The 20,427-nt window shown below is 47.6% G+C and overlaps 1 protein-coding gene across 1 annotated transcript in view; it reads right to left on the bottom strand.

Annotated features, from left to right (window-relative positions):
• The window catches only part of RRP12 (ribosomal RNA processing 12 homolog), a 682,638-nt gene that overhangs the window by 131,420 nt on the left and 530,791 nt on the right, over positions 1 to 20,427 (bottom strand). Inside the window, exon 29 of the mRNA XM_069239610.1 lies at positions 3,483 to 3,596. Within this exon, the coding sequence (XP_069095711.1) occupies positions 3,483 to 3,596 (114 nt within the window). The remainder of the gene's footprint in view (positions 1 to 3,482; positions 3,597 to 20,427) is intronic.

Raw genomic sequence — 20,427 nt, forward strand, 5'->3', positions numbered from 1 at the left:
AATACTAAATTTAAGGGCGTGTTTAGGTCTGGGGGTTAGTAGCCAATGGCTACTAGCCCTGAGGGTGGGTAAACCCTCTTTGTGCCTCCTCCCAAGGGGAGGGGGTCACAATCCTAACCCTATTGGGGGAATCCTCCATCTGCAAGATGGAGGATTTCTAAAAGTCAGAGTCACCTCAGCTCAGGACACCTTAGGGGCTGTCCTGACTGGCCAGTGACTCCTCCTTGTTGCTTTCTTTGTTCCCTCCAGCCTTGCCGCCAAAAGTGGGGGCCGTGGCCGGAGGGGGCGGGCAACTCCACTAAGCTGGAGTGCCCTGCTGGGCTGTGACAAAGGGGTGAGCCTTTGAGGCTCACCGCCAGGTGTCACAGCTCCTGCCTGGGGGAGGTGTTAGCATCTCCACCAGTGCAGGCTTTGTTACTGGCCTCAGAGTGACAAAGGCACTCTCCCCATGGGGCCAGCAACAGGTCTCTGGTGTGGCAGGCTGCTGGAACTAGTCAGCCTACACAGACAGTCGGTTAAGTTTCAGGGGGCACCTCTAAGGTGCCCTCTGTGGTGTATTTTACAATAAAATGTACACTGGCATCAGTGTGCATTTATTGTGCTGAGAAGTTTGATACCAAACTTCCCAGTTTTCAGTGTAGCCATTATGGTGCTGTGGAGTTCGTGTAAAACAGACTCCCAGACCATATACTCTTATGGCTACCCTGCACTTACAATGTCTAAGGTTTTGCTTAGACACTGTAGGGGCACAGTGCTCATGCACTGGTACCCTCACCTATGGTATAGTGCACCCTGCCTTAGGGCTGTAAGGCCTGCTAGAGGGGTGTCTTACCTATACTGCATAGGCAGTGAGAGGCTGGCATGGCACCCTGAGGGGAGTGCCATGTCGACTTACTCATTTTGTTCTCACCAGCACACACAGGCTTGTAAGCAGTGTGTCTGTGCTGAGTGAGGGGTCTCTAGGGTGGCATAATACATGCTACAGCCCTTAGAGACCTTCCCTGGCATCAGGGCCCTTGGTACCAGAGGTACCAGTTACAAGGGACTTATCTGGATGCCAGGGTGTGCCAATTGTGGAAACAATGGTACATTTTAGGTGAAAGAACACTGGTGCTGGGGCCTGGTTAGCAGGGTCCCAGCACACTTCTCAGTCAAGTCAGCATCAGTATCAGGCAAAAAGTGGGGGGTAACTGCAACAGGGAGCCATTTCTTTACAGTGGCGCTGAGGGCAAACATGCCAGCAAGGATCCAGAGGAGGCCACTCCTTAGCCCATAGGGCCTAAAGGTACTCCACAGAGGTCGGGCCACCCAAATATGAGGTGCATTGCCTCATAAAATTCTTTCAGCTGGGTGGGGGTTGCTTCGGCTCTGGGAAAGTCAGGGAATAGCAAAGCGAACGCTGACTCAGGCTCCACTGAAGCATGTAGCCTGGTGTGCCTCATGAGAGGACTTCAAGGGGCGCAGTGAAGTTGAAGATCTTTTCAACTTTCTGTGTTTCTTCTAGCAGGGGGACTTATACGACTACTTCGAACAAGACAACAACTGCAGAGTGCGGCTCTGCAAGTGGTGACAGGGCCTTCCTAGTGACTGGGATCATGAGCGTCTCTGGGTAGTCCATCATTGGGAGGCGAGGAGACTCTCCCTAAGCATCTTTGGGTGCATGTTGTGACAGTCCTCCCAGTTTTTGGAGTAGTGGTCCATCTCCAAGCACCACAGACACACCAAGTGTGGGTATGGCACAGACATCCATGTGTGACAGGTACCACATGGTCTGAAACCAGCAGGTGTTTCTTGGGGACATCCTTTCACACTAGGAAAGAAAATCTCTTGAAAAATGGTCATAAAGTTGAGGAGAAAAAACAGTCAAAAAGCTACTGAGGATAGCTCTTCACGGATCAGTGCAATCTGGCATGGAAAAGAAAGAACTATTTCCTGAAAATGGTCTTGACATTGAAACAATTATCAGGGTCTTCAGAGGCTAAATAGGGGCCACCAACATAGTGTCAGGTCTATAAGCAGGCTGACTAGAGCTGGGAAAGTGTCTTTTGGAATAGCACAGCGAAGAAGTTGCAGACAGCTTGAGGCCTGATCACACAGCCGAAGAAGCTGAAGGAAAGTGGAGCAAATGTGAGAAAGCCTGGGTAAAAGCAGCCATGTCAATGTTGTCGGGGCCAAGGGCCAAAATGTTTTGAAGTGAGGGGATGATGTCTCATGACTCCAAATGCAGAGCCAGAATCGAGCTGGGCATGGACATCAAGCTTATGTGTTATAGGACACTACTCCAAAGATGGAGTTGGGAAAATAATCCACTGACCTAAAAACGTGACCCTTAATTGAGCAATGTATAGATGAAGAAGGGTCCTCGACTAATATCTAACTTGGAATAAGAAGACATCCCTGGTGAAAAGGAATCATCAGCACACACGTCTCAAGAAAGGGATCAGTAGAAATGCTGTTGTCAATGCTTGTTTTGGTCTCTCAATACAAAAGCCTACACACATCTCTTGACGGCCCTCAAAGGCAACTATACGTGATCTGAAATAGGCACAGACACACACTCAGAGCCCTAAATCAACAGACAGAGGTTGTGTGAACCCAAAGAAGAGCCTCAAAAGCGGCAGAACGATAGCTAAGGCAATGTGATCTCTTCTTTTTTAGTATTCTCTCAGCACTGCAAAACAATCAAATGTAAGGTAATTTTGGAGCGGAGGGCAACTCTGAATTTGTGTTGAAGGGCACTGAAAAAAGAAACTGACCTCAAAATATGTGGTAGCGCTATAAGCAGCTCTGTGACATATCCTGGAGCCAATGCCAAAGAGTTGAAGCCATGCTACCCCCTGAGAGTGCAGGAGAGCTATTTCATCTTTCTGGTCCAGTCTGGCACTTGAGGAGATTAAGGGGGTGAGGAATCTGCAGGTAGAAATATCAAGCAGAAAATCTTCTGTCTCATAAAGGTGAAGTTCCATTCGACACTTCCTTGAGCTCTAAACGGCCCACAACACAACATTCCAAAATCATTAACTTTTCATTTATTTTTTTCAATGTACCTTTGCCACTTTTACCTCAAAAATAAAAGAAAAGGTTAACAGTTGGCAGTCACTATCTTCTGCCCTCCAAGCTATTATTTGATGCATTTCATGTGAAAGAGAGGAACACGTTACTTTGAAGATACTAAGGGATAAATGGAGAAAACAGCATTTACCTACACTGTAAAGGTGAGAAAAAAGTAACAAGAAAAGTTACAAAAGAAAAACTGTCTGGATCATTCCTGGACTTCCTTTTGCGAGCAACACAAAATTAAAAAAAAGCAAAGGGTGGAACTTCCACTTCAATTCAGGAGGTAAAGTTAGCCATGTTAATAGAATTTCAGTTAGACCATACCCAAGCTAGAATTCTGGCTACAATGAGTATTTTTGCAATACTATTAGATAGCATTACTATGATATTAGATACTATAGTTTGCAAATACAAAGAGCAAATACCTTTATTTTTTTCTTCCTCCTCGTCTTCATCATCTCTGATTATCAATCGCCCATCTGACGTGATCTGGAAATTGTGCTTTACCTTTGTGTTCTGGTTCCCTTTTGGCTTTGTAGCTAAAACATGAAGACAAAGACAATGTAATTTCTTTTCACCTCTGATGCAATGAAGACAGCGAACAATAAGTATGCAAGCTTAAAATGTAAAGTAACCTGATACAGTGCACATTTCTAAATTATTTATTGATTCGAAATAAAGGATACAACCTAGCATGGCAAGTGACAAAAAACGAGGAAAAATGAAAATGTCACTTACCCAGTGTACATCTGTTCGTGGCATCAGTCGCAGTAGATTCGCATGTTTTGCAATAGCTCGCCATCTGGTGTTGGGCCGGAGTGTTACAAGTTGTTTTTCTTCGAAGAAGTCTTTCGAGTCACGGGACCGAGTGACTCCTCCTTTTGTCTCCATTGCGCATGGGCGTCGACTCCATCTTCGATTGTTTTTCCCCGCAGAGGGTGAGGTAGGAGTTGAATTGTAGTAATAGTGCCCATGCAATGGAGTGACTAAGTATGCACCTATTTAAGGTTGAGATGATACATATACAAATAGTTGAAGGTAACTTCCAAACTGCTACAGGCTCCCGGGGAGGCGGGTGGGCACATGCGAATCTACTGCGACTGATGCCACGAACAGATGTACACTGGGTAAGTGACATTTTCAGTTCGATGGCATCTGTCGCTGTAGATACGCATGTTTTGCATAGACTAGTAAGCAGTTATCTCCCCAAAAGCGGTGGATCAGCCTGTAGGAGTGGAAGTAGTCTGAAATAATGTTCTTAATACGGCTTGACCTACTGTGGCTTGTTGTGCGGATAACACGTCTACACAGTAGTGCTTGGTGAATGTGTGAGGCGTAGACCATGTGGCTGCCTTACATATTTCTTGCATTGGGATGTTTCCTAGAAAGGCCATGGTAGCACCTTTCTTTCTGGTTGAGTGTGCCCTTGGTGTAATGGGCAGCTGTCGTTTAGCTTTAAGATAGCAGATTTGGATGCATTTAACAATCCATCTGGCTATACCTTGTTTTGATATTGGGTTTCCTGCATGAGGTTTTTGAAATGCAATAAATAGTTGTTTAGTCTTTCTGATGTTCTTTGTTCTGTCAATGTAATACATCAATGCTCTTTTGACATCTAATGTATGTAGTGCCCTTTCAGCTACGGTATCTGGCTGTGGAAAGAACACTGGAAGTTCCACTGTTTGATTTAGATGGAACGGTGAAAAAACCTTTGGCCAAAATTTAGGATTGGTCCTTAGGACGACCTTATTCTTGTGTAGTTGTATAAAAGGTTCCTGTATTGTAAACGCCTGAATCTCGCTTACTCTTCTTAGGGAAGTAATGGCGATGAGAAATGCCACCTTCCAGGTTAGGAACTGTATTTTGCAGGAGTGCATGGGTTCAAAATGTGGACCCATAAGTCTAGTTAGGACAACATTTAGGTTCCATGAAGGAACAGGTGGTGTTCTTGGTGGTATAATTCTCCTAAGGCCCTCCATGAATGCTTTAATGACTGGTATCTTATATAGGGAAGTTGAATAGGTAGTCTGCAGGTATGCAGATATTGCTGCAAGGTGTATTTTAATGGAAGAGAAAGCCAGGTTAGATTTTTGTAAGTGAAGCAAGTAACCCACTACATGTTCTGGAGTTGTGTGTAATGGTTGTATTTGATTAATATGGCAGTAGCAAACAAACCTCTTCCATTTACTTGCATAGCAGTGCCTGGTGGATGGCCTTCTGGCTTGTTTTATGACTTCCATACATTCTTGGGTAAGTTCTAAGTGCCCGAATTCTAGGATTTCAGGAGCCAGATTGCTAGATTCAGCGATGCTGGATCTGGGTGTCTGATCTTTTGGTTGTGTTGTGTCAACAGATCTGGCCTGTTGGGCAATTTGATGCAGGGTACTACTGATAGGTCTAGCAGCGTTGTGTACCAGGGTTGCCTTGCCCAAGTTGGTGCTATTAATATGAGTTTGAGTTTGTTTTGACTGAGTTTGTTTACCAGGTAAGGAAGGAGAGGGAGAGGAGGAAAAGCGTAAGCAAATATCCCTGACCAGTTCATCCATAGGGCATTGCCTTGGGACAGTTTGTGTGGGTATCTGGATGCGAAGTTTTGGCATTTTGTGTTCTCCTTTGTCGCAAACAAGTCTATCTGAGGTGTTCCCCAGAGTTTGAAATAAGTGTTCAGAATTTGGGGGTGAATTTCCCATTCGTGGACCTGTTGGTGATCTCGAGAGAGATTGTCTGCGAGTTGATTTTGGATCCCTGGTATAAATTGTGCTATTAGGCGAATTTGGTTGTGAATTGCCCAACGCCAAATCTTTTGTGCTAGCAGGCTTAACTGCGTGGAGTGCGTCCCCCCTTGCTTGTTTAGATAATACATTGTTGTCATGTTGTCTGTTTTGACGAGAATGTATTTGTGAACTATTATTGGTTGGAAAGCTTTTAGTGCTTGAAAAACTGCTAGAAGTTCTAGGTGGTTTATATGCAGTTTTGTTTGATGTACGTTCCATTGTCCTTGTATGCTGTGTTGATCGAGGTGTGCTCCCCACCATGTCATGGAAGCATCTGTTGTTATTACGTATTGTGGCACTGGGTCTTGGAAAGGCCGCCCTTTGTTTAAATTTATGTTGTTCCACCACAGAAGCGAGAGGTAAGTTTGGCGGTCTATTAACACCAGATCTAGAAGGTGACCCTGTGCTTGTGACCATTGTGATGCTAGGCACTGTTGTAAGGGCCTCATGTGCAGTCTTGCGTTTGGGACAATGGCTATGCATGAAGACATCATGCCTAGGAGTTGTAGTACCATCTTTGCTTGTATCCTTTGTGTTGGATACATGCGTTGTATGATGGTGTTGAAATTTTGAATTCTTTGGGGACTTGGAGTGGCTACTCCTTTTGATGTGTCTATTATGGCTCCTAGGTATTGTTGTACCTTGCGCGGCAGAATTTTGGATTTTGTGAAGTTGACGGTGAACCCTAGTTTGAAGAGGGTTTGTATGATATGATTTGTGTGGTGTGAGCACTCTATTAACGAATGGGCCTTGATTAGCCAGTCGTCTAGATATGGGAACACATGTATTTGCTGCCTTCTTATGTGTGCAGCGACTACCGCTAGACATTTGGTAAAGACTCTTGGTGCGGTTGTTAATCCGAAAGGCAGTACCTTGAATTGGTAATGTATTCCCTTGAATACAAACCTTAGGTATTTCCTGTGCGATGGGTGTATTGGTATATGGAAATAAGCATCCTTGAGGTCTAAAGTTGCCATGTAGTCGTGTAGTTTTAGCAATGGCAATACTTCTTGTAGTGTGACCATGTGAAAGTGGTCTGATTTGATGAAAGTGTTCACTATTCTGAGGTCTAGGATTGGTCTCAGCGTTTTGTCCTTCTTTGGTATCAGAAAGTACAGTGAGTAAACTCCTGTGTTTATTTGTGTGTTTGGCACTAATTCGATTGCATTCTTTTGCAATAGTGCCTGCACTTCTATCTCCAGGAGATTGGAATGATGTTTTGTCAAATTTTGTGCTTTTGGTGGTATGTTTGGAGGGAATTGTAGAAATTCTATGCAATAACCATGTTGGATAATTGCTAGAACCCAAGTGTCTGTAGTGATTTCCTCCCATGCTTTGTAATAATGACTTATTCTTCCCCCCACTGGTGTTGTGTGGAGGGGGTGAGTGACATGTGAGTCACTGTTTAGTAGTAGGGGTTTTGGGGCTCTGAAATCTTCCTCTATTCCTAGGGAATTGCCCTCCTCTATATTGTCCCCGAAAACCTCCTTTATACTGTCCCTGGTAACGGGACGGTGTTGCTTGTGAGGTGCTGGCTTGTGTGCTCTGACCCCGAAACCCCCCTCTAAAGGGTGTTTTACGGAATGTGCTGTAATTCCCTCTGCTCTGCGGGGAGTAGAGTGCGCCCATGGCTTTGGCAGTGTCCGTATCTTTTTTGAGTTTCTCAATCGCTGTGTCCACTTCTGGACCGAACAGTTCTTTTTCGTTAAAAGGCATATTGAGAACTGCTTGTTGAATCTCTGGTTTAAATCCAGACGTTCGGAGCCATGCATGCCTTCTGATAGTTACAGATGTATTAATTGTCCGTGCAGCTGTATCTGCAGCGTCCATGGAGGAGCGGATCTGGTTGTTGGAAATGGTCTGTCCCTCCTCAACCACTTGTTTTGCCCTATTTTGTAAGTCCTTGGGCAGATGTTCAATGAGATGTTGCATCTCGTCCCAATGGGCTCTGTCATAGCGCGCAAGTAGTGCCTGGGAGTTCGCGATGCGCCACTGGTTTGCAGCTTGTGCTGCGACTCTCTTACCAGCTGCATCGAACTTGCGGCTTTCTTTATCTGGGGGTGGTGCATCTCCAGATGTGTGGGAGTTGGCCCTTTTCCTAGCTGCTCCTACAACGACAGAGTCTGGTGGCAGCTGTGTAGTGATGAAAACCGGGTCTGTAGGAGGCGCCTTATACTTTTTTTCCACCCTTGGTGTGATTGCCCTACTTTTGACCGGCTCCTTAAAGATTTATTTTGCGTGCCGGAGCATACCAGGGAGCATAGGCAGGCTTTGGTATGAGCTGTGGGTGGAGGAGTGTGTGTTGAATAAAAAATCATCCTCGACCTGTTCTGAGTGGAGGCTTACGTTGTGAAATTGTGCTGCTCTAGCCACCACTTGAGAATACGCGGTGCTGTCCTCTGGTGGAGATGGCTTCGTAGGGTATGCCTCCGGACTGTTATCTGACACTGGGGCGTCGTATAGGTCCCATGCGTCTTGATCTTGGTCACCCTGGCTTATGGTGGTGTGAGCTGGGGAGTGTGATGGAGTTTGTGCTGGTGAGACGTTAATCACGGGCGGAGGAGAGGGTGGTGGGGTAACTCTTTTCACCACTTTTGGTTGTGGTGTCTGTTCAGTTTGGAACTCCAACCTTCTCTTTCTTCTAATAGGGGGAAGGGTGCTTATTTTTCCTGTCCCCTGCTGTATGAAAATACGCTTTTGCGTATGGTCCACATCAGTTGATTGTAGCTCTTCCTCAAACCTATGCTTTTGCATTTGTGAGGTTAGCGAGTGCTCTTCTGTATAAGAGCCTGAAGCTGGGTCGGTTGCAGTTTGTTTCGGGACCGAAACCCTGTCTGCGTCCTTTTTCGGCTCCGAGGTGAATTTTTTCATTTTCGGGGCCGAAACCTGTCGGCGCCGATCTTCTTCGGGGCCGCTGTCTCGGCGTCGAGCCGTGTCTACACCGTCATCTCGGTGTCGATGCTTGTCTCCAGCACTTTCTCGGTCCCGAGAAGGCTGCGTGCCGGTGTCTCGACCGGAGTCGGACGATCTCGGCACTGTTTGGGCCTTTTTCGGTGCCGACGGTCGGTCACCGAATTTATGGGTGGAGCCATGGCCTGGTGGCAGTGGCGTCCCCTGGGCCTTGTAAATCTTCCTCTGAGTGGTTTTCGACGTCTTACTCACGGTTTGTGTATCGTCGAATCCTTCGGAGTCTGAGTCTTGGATCGAGAAGGTACCTTCCTCTTCTTGTTCCTCGAACTCTCGGTGGGCTGTCGGCGCGGACGCCATCTGAAGTCTTCTGGCTCGACGGTCTCGGAGTGTTTTTCGGGACCGGAACGCACGACAGGCATCGCAGGTGTCTTCACTGTGCTCAGGTGACAGGCACAGGTTACAGACCAAGTGTTGGTCTGTATAGGGGTATTTATTGTGGCATTTGGGGCAGAAACGGAACGGGGTCCGTTCCATCGGCGTTCTTCAGCACGCGGTCGGGCCGACCAGGCCCCGACGGGGGATCGAAAAAACTACCCCCGAAGGGCACCAGAGCTCTTCGATCCTTCGACGCGGTGTTGAATCTAACTACGCCGATCCCGAACGCAACAATACCGACGAAAATCTTCCGAAATTAGCTATCTTTCCGTTCCGAAACTCGGAGCGACAGGAACACGTCCGAACCCGATGGCGGAAAAAAAACAATCGAAGATGGAGTCGACGCCCATGCGCAATGGAGACAAAAGGAGGAGTCACTCGGTCCCGTGACTCGAAAGACTTCTTCGAAGAAAAACAACTTGTAACACTCCGGCCCAACACCAGATGGCGAGCTATTGCAAAACATGCGTATCTACAGCGACAGATGCCATCGAACACATGGTTACCAGGTTAAAGCAAAAACTAATCACTCAGGGGGATATACTTGTTGAGAACAGAATGCTACAACAGATTAAATGCACTTATACTCGATATATTCCTTCATAGACACATTGCAAAAGAAAATCAGACTCAGGTGACAACTACTTCGGAGTTGCTCAAGAAATAAGTGTACAATGGTTAGCATCTAGAATGGGGTCTGAGTAACACAGAAAACAAGAGTGAAGCTTCAATTGTCTATGTCAATCATGGACCTAAAGGTGCAAAATATTCCTCCTCTTTACCCATGTACAATTTATGATGTATGGCGCCACCAAACAGTTATTACCATCCTGTGGTTTATCCTAGTGGCAGTGTAACCACAAGGTAGTTATAGTTAGGACCATGTTTCCATAGAAAAAGTGTTTTTTTGACTTGCCTATGTCTTTGGTGCCCTTTGACGAATCTTCATGAATTGTTCTAGCATGATTCTTGTTGCGCAGGGTAAGTTTTGGGGTGATCCGTCAAGCGGAGGCCGAGCAAAAGGGGGCATTCTCATGTCAATTCCCATAGGACCTTTAGACATGTCTACAGCCTGAACCACTGGATGAAATTATACTAGATTTGGCAGAAAGTTAACTGTCAGTACGCAGATTTGGAGTAAATCAGTGTGAGAAAGTAGCCTCTTTCTAGCCTTGTTACCCCCACTTTTGGCCTGTTTGTGAGTGTATGTCAGGGTGTTTTCACTGTCTCACTGGGATCCTGCTAGCCAGGGCCCAGTGCTCATAGTGAAAACCCTATGTTTTCAGTATGTTGTTATGTGTCACTGGGACCCTGCTAGTCAGGACCCCAGTGCTCATAAGTTTGTGGCCTATATGTATGTGTTCCCTGTGTGGTGCCTAACTGTCTCACTGAGGCTCTGCTAATCAGAACCTCAGTGGTTATGCTCTCTCATTCCTTTCAAATTGTCACTAACAGGCTGGTGACCAATGTTACCAATTTACATTGGCTTACTGGAACACCCTTATAATTCCCTAGTATATGGTACTGAGGTACCCAGGGTATTGGGGTTCCAGGAGATCCTTATGGGTTGCAGCATTTCTTTTGCCACCCATAGGGAGCTCTGACAATTCTTACACAGGCCTGCCACTGCAGCCTGAGTGAAATAACGTCCACGTTATTTCACAGCCATTTTACACTGCACTTAAGTAACTTATAAGTCACCTATATGTCTAACCTTTACCTGGTAAAGGTTGGGTGCTAAGTTACTTAGTGTGTGGGCACCCTGGCACTAGCCAAGGTGCCCCCACATTGTTCAGGGCCAATTCCCCGGACTTTGTGAGTGCGGGGACACCATTACACGCGTGCACTACATATAGGTCACTACCTATATGTAGCTTCACAATGGTAACTCCGACTATGGCCATGTAACATGTCTATGAACATGGAATTGCCCACTCTATGCCATCCTGGCATAGTTGGCACAATCCCATGATCCCAGTGGTCTGTAGCACAGACCCTGGTACTGCCAAACTGCCTTTCCCGGGGTTTCACTGCAGCTGCTGCTGCTGCCAACCCCTCAGACAGGCTTCTGCCCTCCTGGGGTCCAGCCAGGCCTGGCCCAGGATGGCAGAACAAAGGACTTCCTCTGAGAGAGGGTGTTACACCCTCTCCCTTTGGAAAATGGTGTGAAGGCAGGGGAGGAGTAGCCTCCCCCAGCCTCTGGAAATGCTTTCATGGGCACACATGGTGCCCATTTCTGCATAAGCCAGTCTACACCGGTTCAGGGACCCCTTAGCCCTGCTCTGGCGCGAAACTGGACAAAGGAAAGGGGAGTGACTACTCCCTTGACCTGCACCTCCCCTGGGAGGTGTCCAGAGCTCCTCCAGTGTGCTCCAGACCTCTGCCATCTTGGAAACAGAGGTGCTGCTGGCACACTGGACTGCTCTGAGTGGCCAGTGCCACCAGGTGACGTCAGAGACTCCTTCTGATAGGCTCTTTCAGGTGTTGCTAGCCTATCCTCTCTCCTAGGTAGACAAACCCTCTTTTCTGGCTATTTAGGGTCTCTGTCTCTTGGGATTCCTTAGATAACGAATGCAAGAGCTCATCCGAGTTCCTCTGCATCTCTCTCTTCACCTTCTGCCGAGGAATCAACTGCTGACCGCGCTGGAAGCCTGCAAAACTGCAACATAGTAGCAAAGACGACTACTGCAACTCTGTAACGCTGATCCAGCCGCCTTCTCGACTGCTTTCCTGGTGGTGCATGCTGTGGGGGTAGTCTGCCTCCTCTCTGCACTAGAAGCTCCGAAGAAATCTCCCGTGGGTCGACGGAATCGTCCCCCTGCAACCGCAGGCACCAAAGAACTGCATCACCGGTACCTTGGGTCTCCTCTCAGCACGACGAGCGAGGACCCTTGAATCCAGCAACTCTGTCCAAGTGACTTGCACAGTCCAGTGACTCTTCAGTCCAAGTTTGGTGGAGGTAAGTCCTTGCCTCCCCACGCCAGACTGCATTGCTGGGAACCGCGACTTTTGCAGCTACTCCGGCCTCCGTGAACTTCCGGCGGAAATCCTTTGTGCACAGTCCAGCCTGGATCCACGGCACTCTAACCTGCATTGCACGACCTCCTAAGTTGTCCTCCGGCGACTCCTTTGTCCGACTTCGGGTGAGCACCGTTTCACGCATCCTCGTAGTGCCTGTTTCTAGCACTTCTGCGGGTGCTGCCTGCTGCTGAGAGGGCTCCTTGTCTTGCTCGACGCCCCCTCTGTCCCCAGACGCAATTGGCGACATCCTGGTCCCTCCTGGGCCACAGCAGCATCCAAAAACACTAACCGCACGATTTGCAGCTAGCAAGGCTTGTTGGCGGTCATTCGGCGGGAAAACACTTCTGCACGACTCTCCACGGCGTGAGGGATCCGTCCTCCAAAGGGGAAGTCTCTAGCCCTTGTCGTTCTTGCAGAAACCTACGCTTCTACTGTCCAGTAGCAGCTTCTTTGCACCTACAGCTGGCATTTCCTGGGCATCTGCCCATCTCTGACTTGCTTGTGACTTTTGGACTTGGTCCCCTTGTTCCACAGGTACCCTCAACTGGAAATCCATCGTTGTTGCATTGCTAGTTAGTGTCTTTCCTGCAGAATTCCCCTATCACGACTTCTATGTCCTTTGGGGAACTTTAGTGCACTTTGCACTCTCTTTTCAGGGTCTTGGGGGTGGGCTATTTTTCTAACCCTTACTATTTTCTAATAGTCCCAGCGACCCTCTACAAGGTCACATAGGTTTGGGGTCCATTCGAGGTTCGCATTCCACTTTTGGAGTATATGGTTTCTGTTGCCCCTATCCCTATGTGTCCCCATTGCATCCTATTGTAACTATACATTGTTTGCACTGTTTTCTAATACTATTACTGCATATTTTGGTATTGTGTACATATATCTTGTGTATATTTGCTATCCTCATACTGAGGGTACTCACTGAGATACTTTTGGCATATTGTCATACCAATAAAGTACCTTTATTTTTAGTATATCTGTGTATTGTGTTTTCTTATGATATTGTGCATATGACACTAGCGGTACTGTAGGAGCTTCACTCGTCTCCTAGATCAGCCTAAGCTGCTCTGCTAAGCTACCATTATCTATCAGCCTATGCTGCTAGACACCCTATACACTAATAAGGGATAACTGGGCCTGGTGCAAGGTGCAAGTACCCCTTGGTACTCACTACAAGCCAGTCCAGCCTCCTACAATCAGTAAATGTCTAAATCTGGTGCAAGGTGGCCACATGCCCTCCCCCCACAGCCCCTGGGATCACCACCTCCCAAGGGCTATATGCACAGTGGTGGTGGGCCTCGAGGAGCCTCTGATCGCCATGGGGACTACCACCCCCCAGGGCCAGCTCCTGCTATGCCTGCTAAGTGCCATGGTGCCCACCCCTGAGACATAGCTGTTGGTTGCGGCTTGGCAAACACTTCCGTTTTTGACAGCGGGACCTGTCAAGCCAGTCCCACTGTAAAAAACCAAAGCTTTCATCTCTGTGCTCTATGCACCTCACATGTGCAGGGAACAAAGATGAAATGCTTCAGCAAGCAAGGAACTGCTGTTAAAGCAGCTCCTTGCGTGCTGAAACAATGGCACTGCAGGGGAGGCCTTAAGGCTTCCCCCGAGGTGCCAGATAGACGGTATAGAGCATTTTGTTCGAATAAAAAATAAAATAAATATGTAGGAACTGCAGGGGAGCCCTTGAGGGCTTCCTCGCAGTCCCAGATAGCCCATAAAGGGTTTTACACAAAAAAAAAAAAAAAGCAATAGCTCAGTGTGAAAGTCACAGACCTTCACACTGAGCATGAAGGGTTCGAGTCCAGCAGGACTCGTATCCTTTTTTTGTTTTGTTTAATGAAGTACAAATTATTACATTTTTCAAAAATGACATACATTTTTTAATTTTAAATTGCACACAAATATCTCATTCTAAGTATATCGGACATCAAAGCCTAAAAAACTCTTTCCCTCTCTCTTTCAATAAATCTCTCCCATACACACACAGACATTTACACACTGTAAAGAAATGGCTCCCTGTTGCAGTTACCCCCCACTTTTTGCCTGATACTGATGCTGACTTGACTGAGAAGTGTGCTGGGACCCTGCTAACCAGGCCCCAGCACCAGTGTTCTTTCACCTAAAATGTACCATTGTCTCCACAATTGGCACAACCCTGGCACCCAGGTAAGTCCCTTGTAACTGGTACCCCTGGTACCAAGGGCCCTGATGCCAGGGAAGGTCTCTAAGGGCTGTAGCATATCTTATGCCACCCTGGGGACCCCTCACTCAGCACAGACACACTGCTTGTCAGCTTGTGTGTGCTAGTGAGGACAAAACGAGTAAGTCGACATGGCACTCCCCTCAGGGTGCCATGCCAACCTCACACTGCCTGTGGCATAGGTAAGTCACCCCTCTAGCAGGCCTTACAGCCCTAAGGCAGGGTGCACTATACCACAGGTGAGGGCATATGTGCATGAGCACTATGCCCCTACAGTGTCTAAGCAAAACCTTAGACATTGTAAGTGCAGGGTAGCCATAAGAGTATATGGTCTGGGAGTCTGTCAAAAACGAACTCCACAGCTCCATAATGGCTACACTGAATACTGGGAAAGTTTAGTATCAAACTTCTCAGAATAATAAACCCACACTGATGCCAGTGTTGGATTTATTAAAAAATGTACACAGAGGGCATCTTAGAGATACCCCCTGTATTTTACCCAATTGTTCAGTGCAGGACTGACTGGTCTGTGCCAGCCTGCTGCTGAAAGACGAGTGTCTGACCTCATGCGGTGAGAGCCTTTGTGCTCTCTGAGGACAGAAACAAAGCCTGCTCTGGGTGGAGGTGCTTCACACCTCCCCCCTGCAGGAACTGTAACACCTAGCAGTGAGCTTCAAAGGCTCAAGCTTCGTGTTACAATGCCCCAGGGCACTCCAGCTAGTGGAGATGCCCGCCCCCTGGACACAGCCCCCACTTTTGGCGGCAAGTCCAGGAGAGATAATGAGAAAAACAAGGAGGAGTCACTGGCCAGTCAGGACAGCCCCTAAGGTGTCCTGAGCTGAGGTGACTCTGTCTTTTAGAAATCCTCCATCTTGTAGAAGGAGGATTCCCCCAATAGGGATAGGAATGTGACCTCCTCCCCTTGGGAGGAGGCACAAAGAGGGTGTACCCACCCTCAGGGCTAGTAGCCATTGGCTACTAACCCCCCAGACCTAAACACGCCCTTAAATTTAGTATTTAAGGGCTGCCCTGAACCTAAGAATTTAGATTCCTGAAACAACAAGAAGAAGAAGACTGCTGAGCTGAAATACCCCTGCAGAGGAAGAACAGAAGACACCAACTGCTTTGGCCCCAGTCCTACCGGCCTGTCTCCTGCCTTCCAAAGAACCCTGCTCCAGCGACGCTTTCCAAGGGACCAGCGACCTCTGAATCCTCTGAGGACAGCCCTGCTTCAAGAAAGACAAGACACTCCCGAGGACAGCGGCCCTGCTCCAAAAAGACTGCAACTTTGTTTCGAAGGAGCAGATTTAAAGACCCCTGCAACTCCCCGCAAGAAGCGTGAGACTTGCAACATTGCACCCGGCGACCCCGACTCGACTGGTGGAGAACCAACACCTCAGGGAGGACCCTCCGGCGACTCAGAGACCGTGAGTAACCAAAGTTGTCCCCCCGAGCCCCCACAGCGACGCCTGCAGAGGGAATCCCGAGGCTCCACCTGACCGCACCTGCCTGAACTCCATTTCCCGACGGCTGGAAAAGACCCTGCACCCGCAGCACCTAAAGGAACGGAACTCCTGTGCAGGAGTGACCCCCAGGAGGCCCTCTCCCTTGCCCAGGTGGTGGCTACCCCGAGGAGCCTCCCCCTTTCCTGCCTGCAACGCTGAAGAGATCCCTTGATCTCTCATTGAAAACCATTGTAAACCCGACGCGTGTTTGGACACTGCACCCGGCCGCCCCCGCGCTGCTGAGGGTGTACTTTTTGTGCTGACTTGTGTCCCCTCCGGTGCCCTACAAAACCCCCCTGGTCTGCCCTCCGAAGACGCGGGTACTTACCTGCTGGCAGACCGGAACCGGGGCACCCCCTTCTCTCCATTGAAGCCTATGTGTTTTGGGCACCTCTTTGACCTCTGCACCTAACCGGCCCTGAGCTGCTGGTGCGGTAACTTTGGGGTTGCTCTGAACCCCCAACGGTGGGCTACCTTGGACCCAAACCTGAGACTTGTAAGTGATTTACTTACCTGACAAAACTAACAAAAACTTACCTCCCCCAGGAACTGTGAAAATTGCACTGTGTCCACTTTTAAAACAGCTTATTGTGTTTTATGTAAAAAGTATACATGCTAATGTAATGATTCAAAGTTCCTAAAGTACTTACCTGCAATACCTTTCAAATGAGATATTTCATGTAGAATTTGAACCTGTGGATCTTAAAATAAACTAAGAAAATATATTTTTCTATAACAAAACCTATTGGCTGGATTTGTCTCTGTGTGTGTTCCTCATTTATTGCCTGTGTGTATGTACAACAAATGCTTAACACTACTCCTTTGATAAGCCTACTGCTCGACCACACTACCACAAAATAGAGCATTAGTATTATCTCTTTTTGCCACTATCTTACCTCTAAGGGGAACCCTTGGACTCTGTGCATACTATTCCTTACTTTGAAATAGTGCATACAGAGCCAACTTCCTACAACACCCATGTGCATTCTAATCAGACTTCTATTGGTGAGATTGGGACAAATCCCACTTCATCTTTTTATGCTTATATTTGGACTTTGACAGCCTGGAAAACTTTGAGCAGGAGGTGGACTTTTAACGGGAGCATCCCAGGGAAAGGTCCACAACTTGGAGCTCAAACTGGGCTTCAAATCTGCGTTCAGTGATGTAGAGTTTTACCTTCTGGTCTTGGATGTTCTCTAGGTGCAAAAGAGCACACTTGCAGCAAGAGTTCGGATCATGCCTGAAGCCCAACTACCAGAGGCAGACCTTGTGTTGGTCCATGATCAACATCTGCTTTTTGCAGTCTCTGCATGACTCTAATCTTCTGCAGACACCTAAAGATGGCACCATCTGTTTCTACAACGGCCTGACTCAGCATTGGTAGAGACTTAACTAAGCCACAGCCAATGTCTGTTGCTGTACTGTTTTTCTGCTGCGCCCTCCGAAACAGATCAACTCAAAATAATTGCAGGCGACACCATACAAAAACCTAATTTTGGACCGTTTTAGGATGTGTAGATATCCACTCAGCAGAATAGGGAGGTGGGAGGGCAATGAGGAATTTGTGGTTAGCTTGCATCCTCACCGTCAAAATAGTTACCCAATCACTACCTCACACAAAAAGCAGATGGTCTGAGGAATGGATTCAAACTAAAAACCCAGGACCCAGAAAGAAAGATGACCCTCTGTAAACCTGGATCCCAGAGCAGTAGTGCTTGGTGACACCTATGTTGCAGCTTGACAGATGTTCAACACACAAACTCCCTTGGATTATGCTTCCTTAGCTCTGGTGAAATGTGCATTTAGTCCTCCTGAAGGTGCTTTCTTGGCTAGAACATAGAAAAAGAGTTGACACAAGACTACTTTACTGTAGAAGCTTAAAACCCTCTTAAGAGCAAGCCACTGGAGTCTCCCTTCCTCTTTTGAGGGATGTGACGGAGAGGATAAAATAGGAAGCTGGCTATCTATGCAGTGTACCGAATATAAGGGGTACACTATGCAGATAGGTCAGGAGGCCGTTATTGGCTTACAGGGGTGGAATTATTAACCCTAAACGCTCTCTTTTGTAGTAGGGTGAGTAAGCAGTTTAGGCTTAGAGGGAGTGCTAAGCACTTGTTTAACACAATATACGAGACACACTCAAGAAGAAACTTGAAACCAATTTAGAGAAATAGCACTGATTTTAATATTATTTTAGACACCAAAATCTTCAGCATTAGGTAAGTACTGTTTGTAATATTTCTTTGCACAGTGAGGTAAGTAAACCACACAAATGCGATTTTAAGAGGTAATGCTTTTCAATAGGAAAAAGGAAACGCACTGCTTCCAAGAGTTCTTGGGGGTCACCTTTAGGTCTTAGGGTGCTAGGGGGCCAAGGTCACAAGAACCACCAGCAGTTCGATTTTGCCTGCACTGGGGTGTCCAGGTGCAGAGATGCTGCATGGGTCGGGTGCCTGCGCACTGCATGGTTGGCGAAGTGCGGGCCAACTAGAAACAGGCTGCAAAGAGAGACAAGTCCTTGAGCTCCCAAATGGAGGCTCAGTTTGTGAGGGTGTTGGGAGAAAGGGGGCACAGTCGATAGTCAGCCCTGGCCGGAGAGCTCGGTGCAAAGGGTTTTGCTCAGCTAGTCCTGTGCGTTGAAGGTGATCACTGGTCTTGGTTAGACCTGCAGAGGGGGAAGAAAACAGGGCCTCTCTTGTGGGCAGGCTCATAGGTTCTATCATCCCTCGTGGTGTGGTCATCTTTAGTGGCAGTGGTTTCTGGTCCAGACACAAACAAGATTTGGTGCTTGTAACTGATCTGGTATCCCAGGTATTGGTGCAGGGCAACTCTTGGTGGGCTTACAGTTTTCAGACTTGGTGGGGAGACACATCTGTCTTCCTGGAGCATGGTGACCTCCTCCTGGGTGACTGCTGCGTTGGTGGACCCAGGGGTCAGCAGATCAGTGGATCGGACATCGAAGTTGGTGTCTGCAGGGAAGTTGCTCCTCCACTCTAAGGGAGATGCTGGCTGGTTGATGAGGTGCTGGCAGCCCTCTGACTTTTTGGGAATATGCACAGCTGAAGGACGAGTATGGTCCGGGCGACTGCTGTGGCAGCAGCAGGTAGGCACGATCTGGAGCTAAAAATCAAAGCTGATCCAAAGTGCTTGCACTGGTTGGCCTTCCTGCAGTCAGACGAGTGAGTTTCTAATGTCAGGGGCCACCTAAATACTGAATTTAGTGGTGTTTAAGGGGGTTAGGTTAGTAGCCAATGAGTTACTTACCTCTGGGTTAACTACACCCCATATATGACCACTTCCTGTGGAGAGTGGGCATAAACCTGTAAAAGAATTCCCAATTCCACCAAAACCAATATGGTGGAACACTTCCTTCGTGGAGCATATCAGGCAGCCCACTTTAGGGGTGTGACAAGCCTTTAAGTGCAACACGTCTACTTGCATAGCTAATTTCCTGCCTGTCCTGATGCCAAATGGGCCTCAGGGCGGGGCCAACTCCCAGGTCTGGCGGAAGCCAGGTTTGCATATCAAAGGCGGCAGGGACTTTGCAGTCCCTTGCCTTGGCATACAGATTCACTTGCCATCATGCTGGAGGTGTGAACACCTTCGTCCGCAGCAGGCATTGTTTCCGGCCACAGCCAGTGTGGCCTCTCACCTCCAGGGGTTCAGAAACTCATCTGTGGTGGGTGGTTGGTTGATACCAGTCAGCTAACATACTAGAGGACTCGTAGGTTTACATGGGGCACCTCTAAGAAGCCCTCTGGGTGCATGTCATAATAAATCCAATGCTGGCATCAGTATGGATTTATTAAGATGAAGTGTTTGATACCTAACACCACAGGTTTCAGTGAAGCCATTATGTAGCTGGGTAACTCGATGACTAGTGCCCAGTACAAACTTTAAGATGACTTTGTTGTTCACCTGCAATATCTAGTAATAGAATTAGACACCACAGGGGCATATCTGCTCATGCATATATGTCCTTACATAAAATAGAAAGCACCCTGCCTTAGGGTTTTTACGACCTGCTGTAGGGGTGGACTTACATGTATTATATGCAGTAATTTGGGCATTGCATACAGAGTGCAATGTTGTGTTTTCAAAATGGTTTGCACCATTTCACAGATTCTGCAGTGGCAGTCTGCATGTAATTTGTATGGGAGGGCCCTTACGATGGCATAATAGATGCTGCAGCCCTTAGGGAGCCTCTTTAGTACCCATGACCTAGGTACCAGTGGTACCATTTACTAAGGGCTTACAGGAGTGCTAAAGTGAGTGCCAACTGTGTTACAATTGAGTATTTCGTTTTTAGGGGAATGAACACTGGCACTAGTGCCTGGTTACCAGGCTTCAGTGCAAATGGGCATCCAGCATTTCAAATGGGGGCAAAAAGCGTAGGGACGGACATTTGCTATCCATGTGTTCACAAATGCCTCAATGAATGGCAAAAGAGGTTCTTCGGAGGCTGGCCGAGACTGAAGAATTTCCATCAATACATTGGATTTTGTTTCTACAG

The sequence above is a fragment of the Pleurodeles waltl genome, chromosome 6, assembly GCF_031143425.1.
Source record: "Pleurodeles waltl isolate 20211129_DDA chromosome 6, aPleWal1.hap1.20221129, whole genome shotgun sequence".
Classification (NCBI taxonomy): domain Eukaryota; kingdom Metazoa; phylum Chordata; class Amphibia; order Caudata; family Salamandridae; genus Pleurodeles; species Pleurodeles waltl.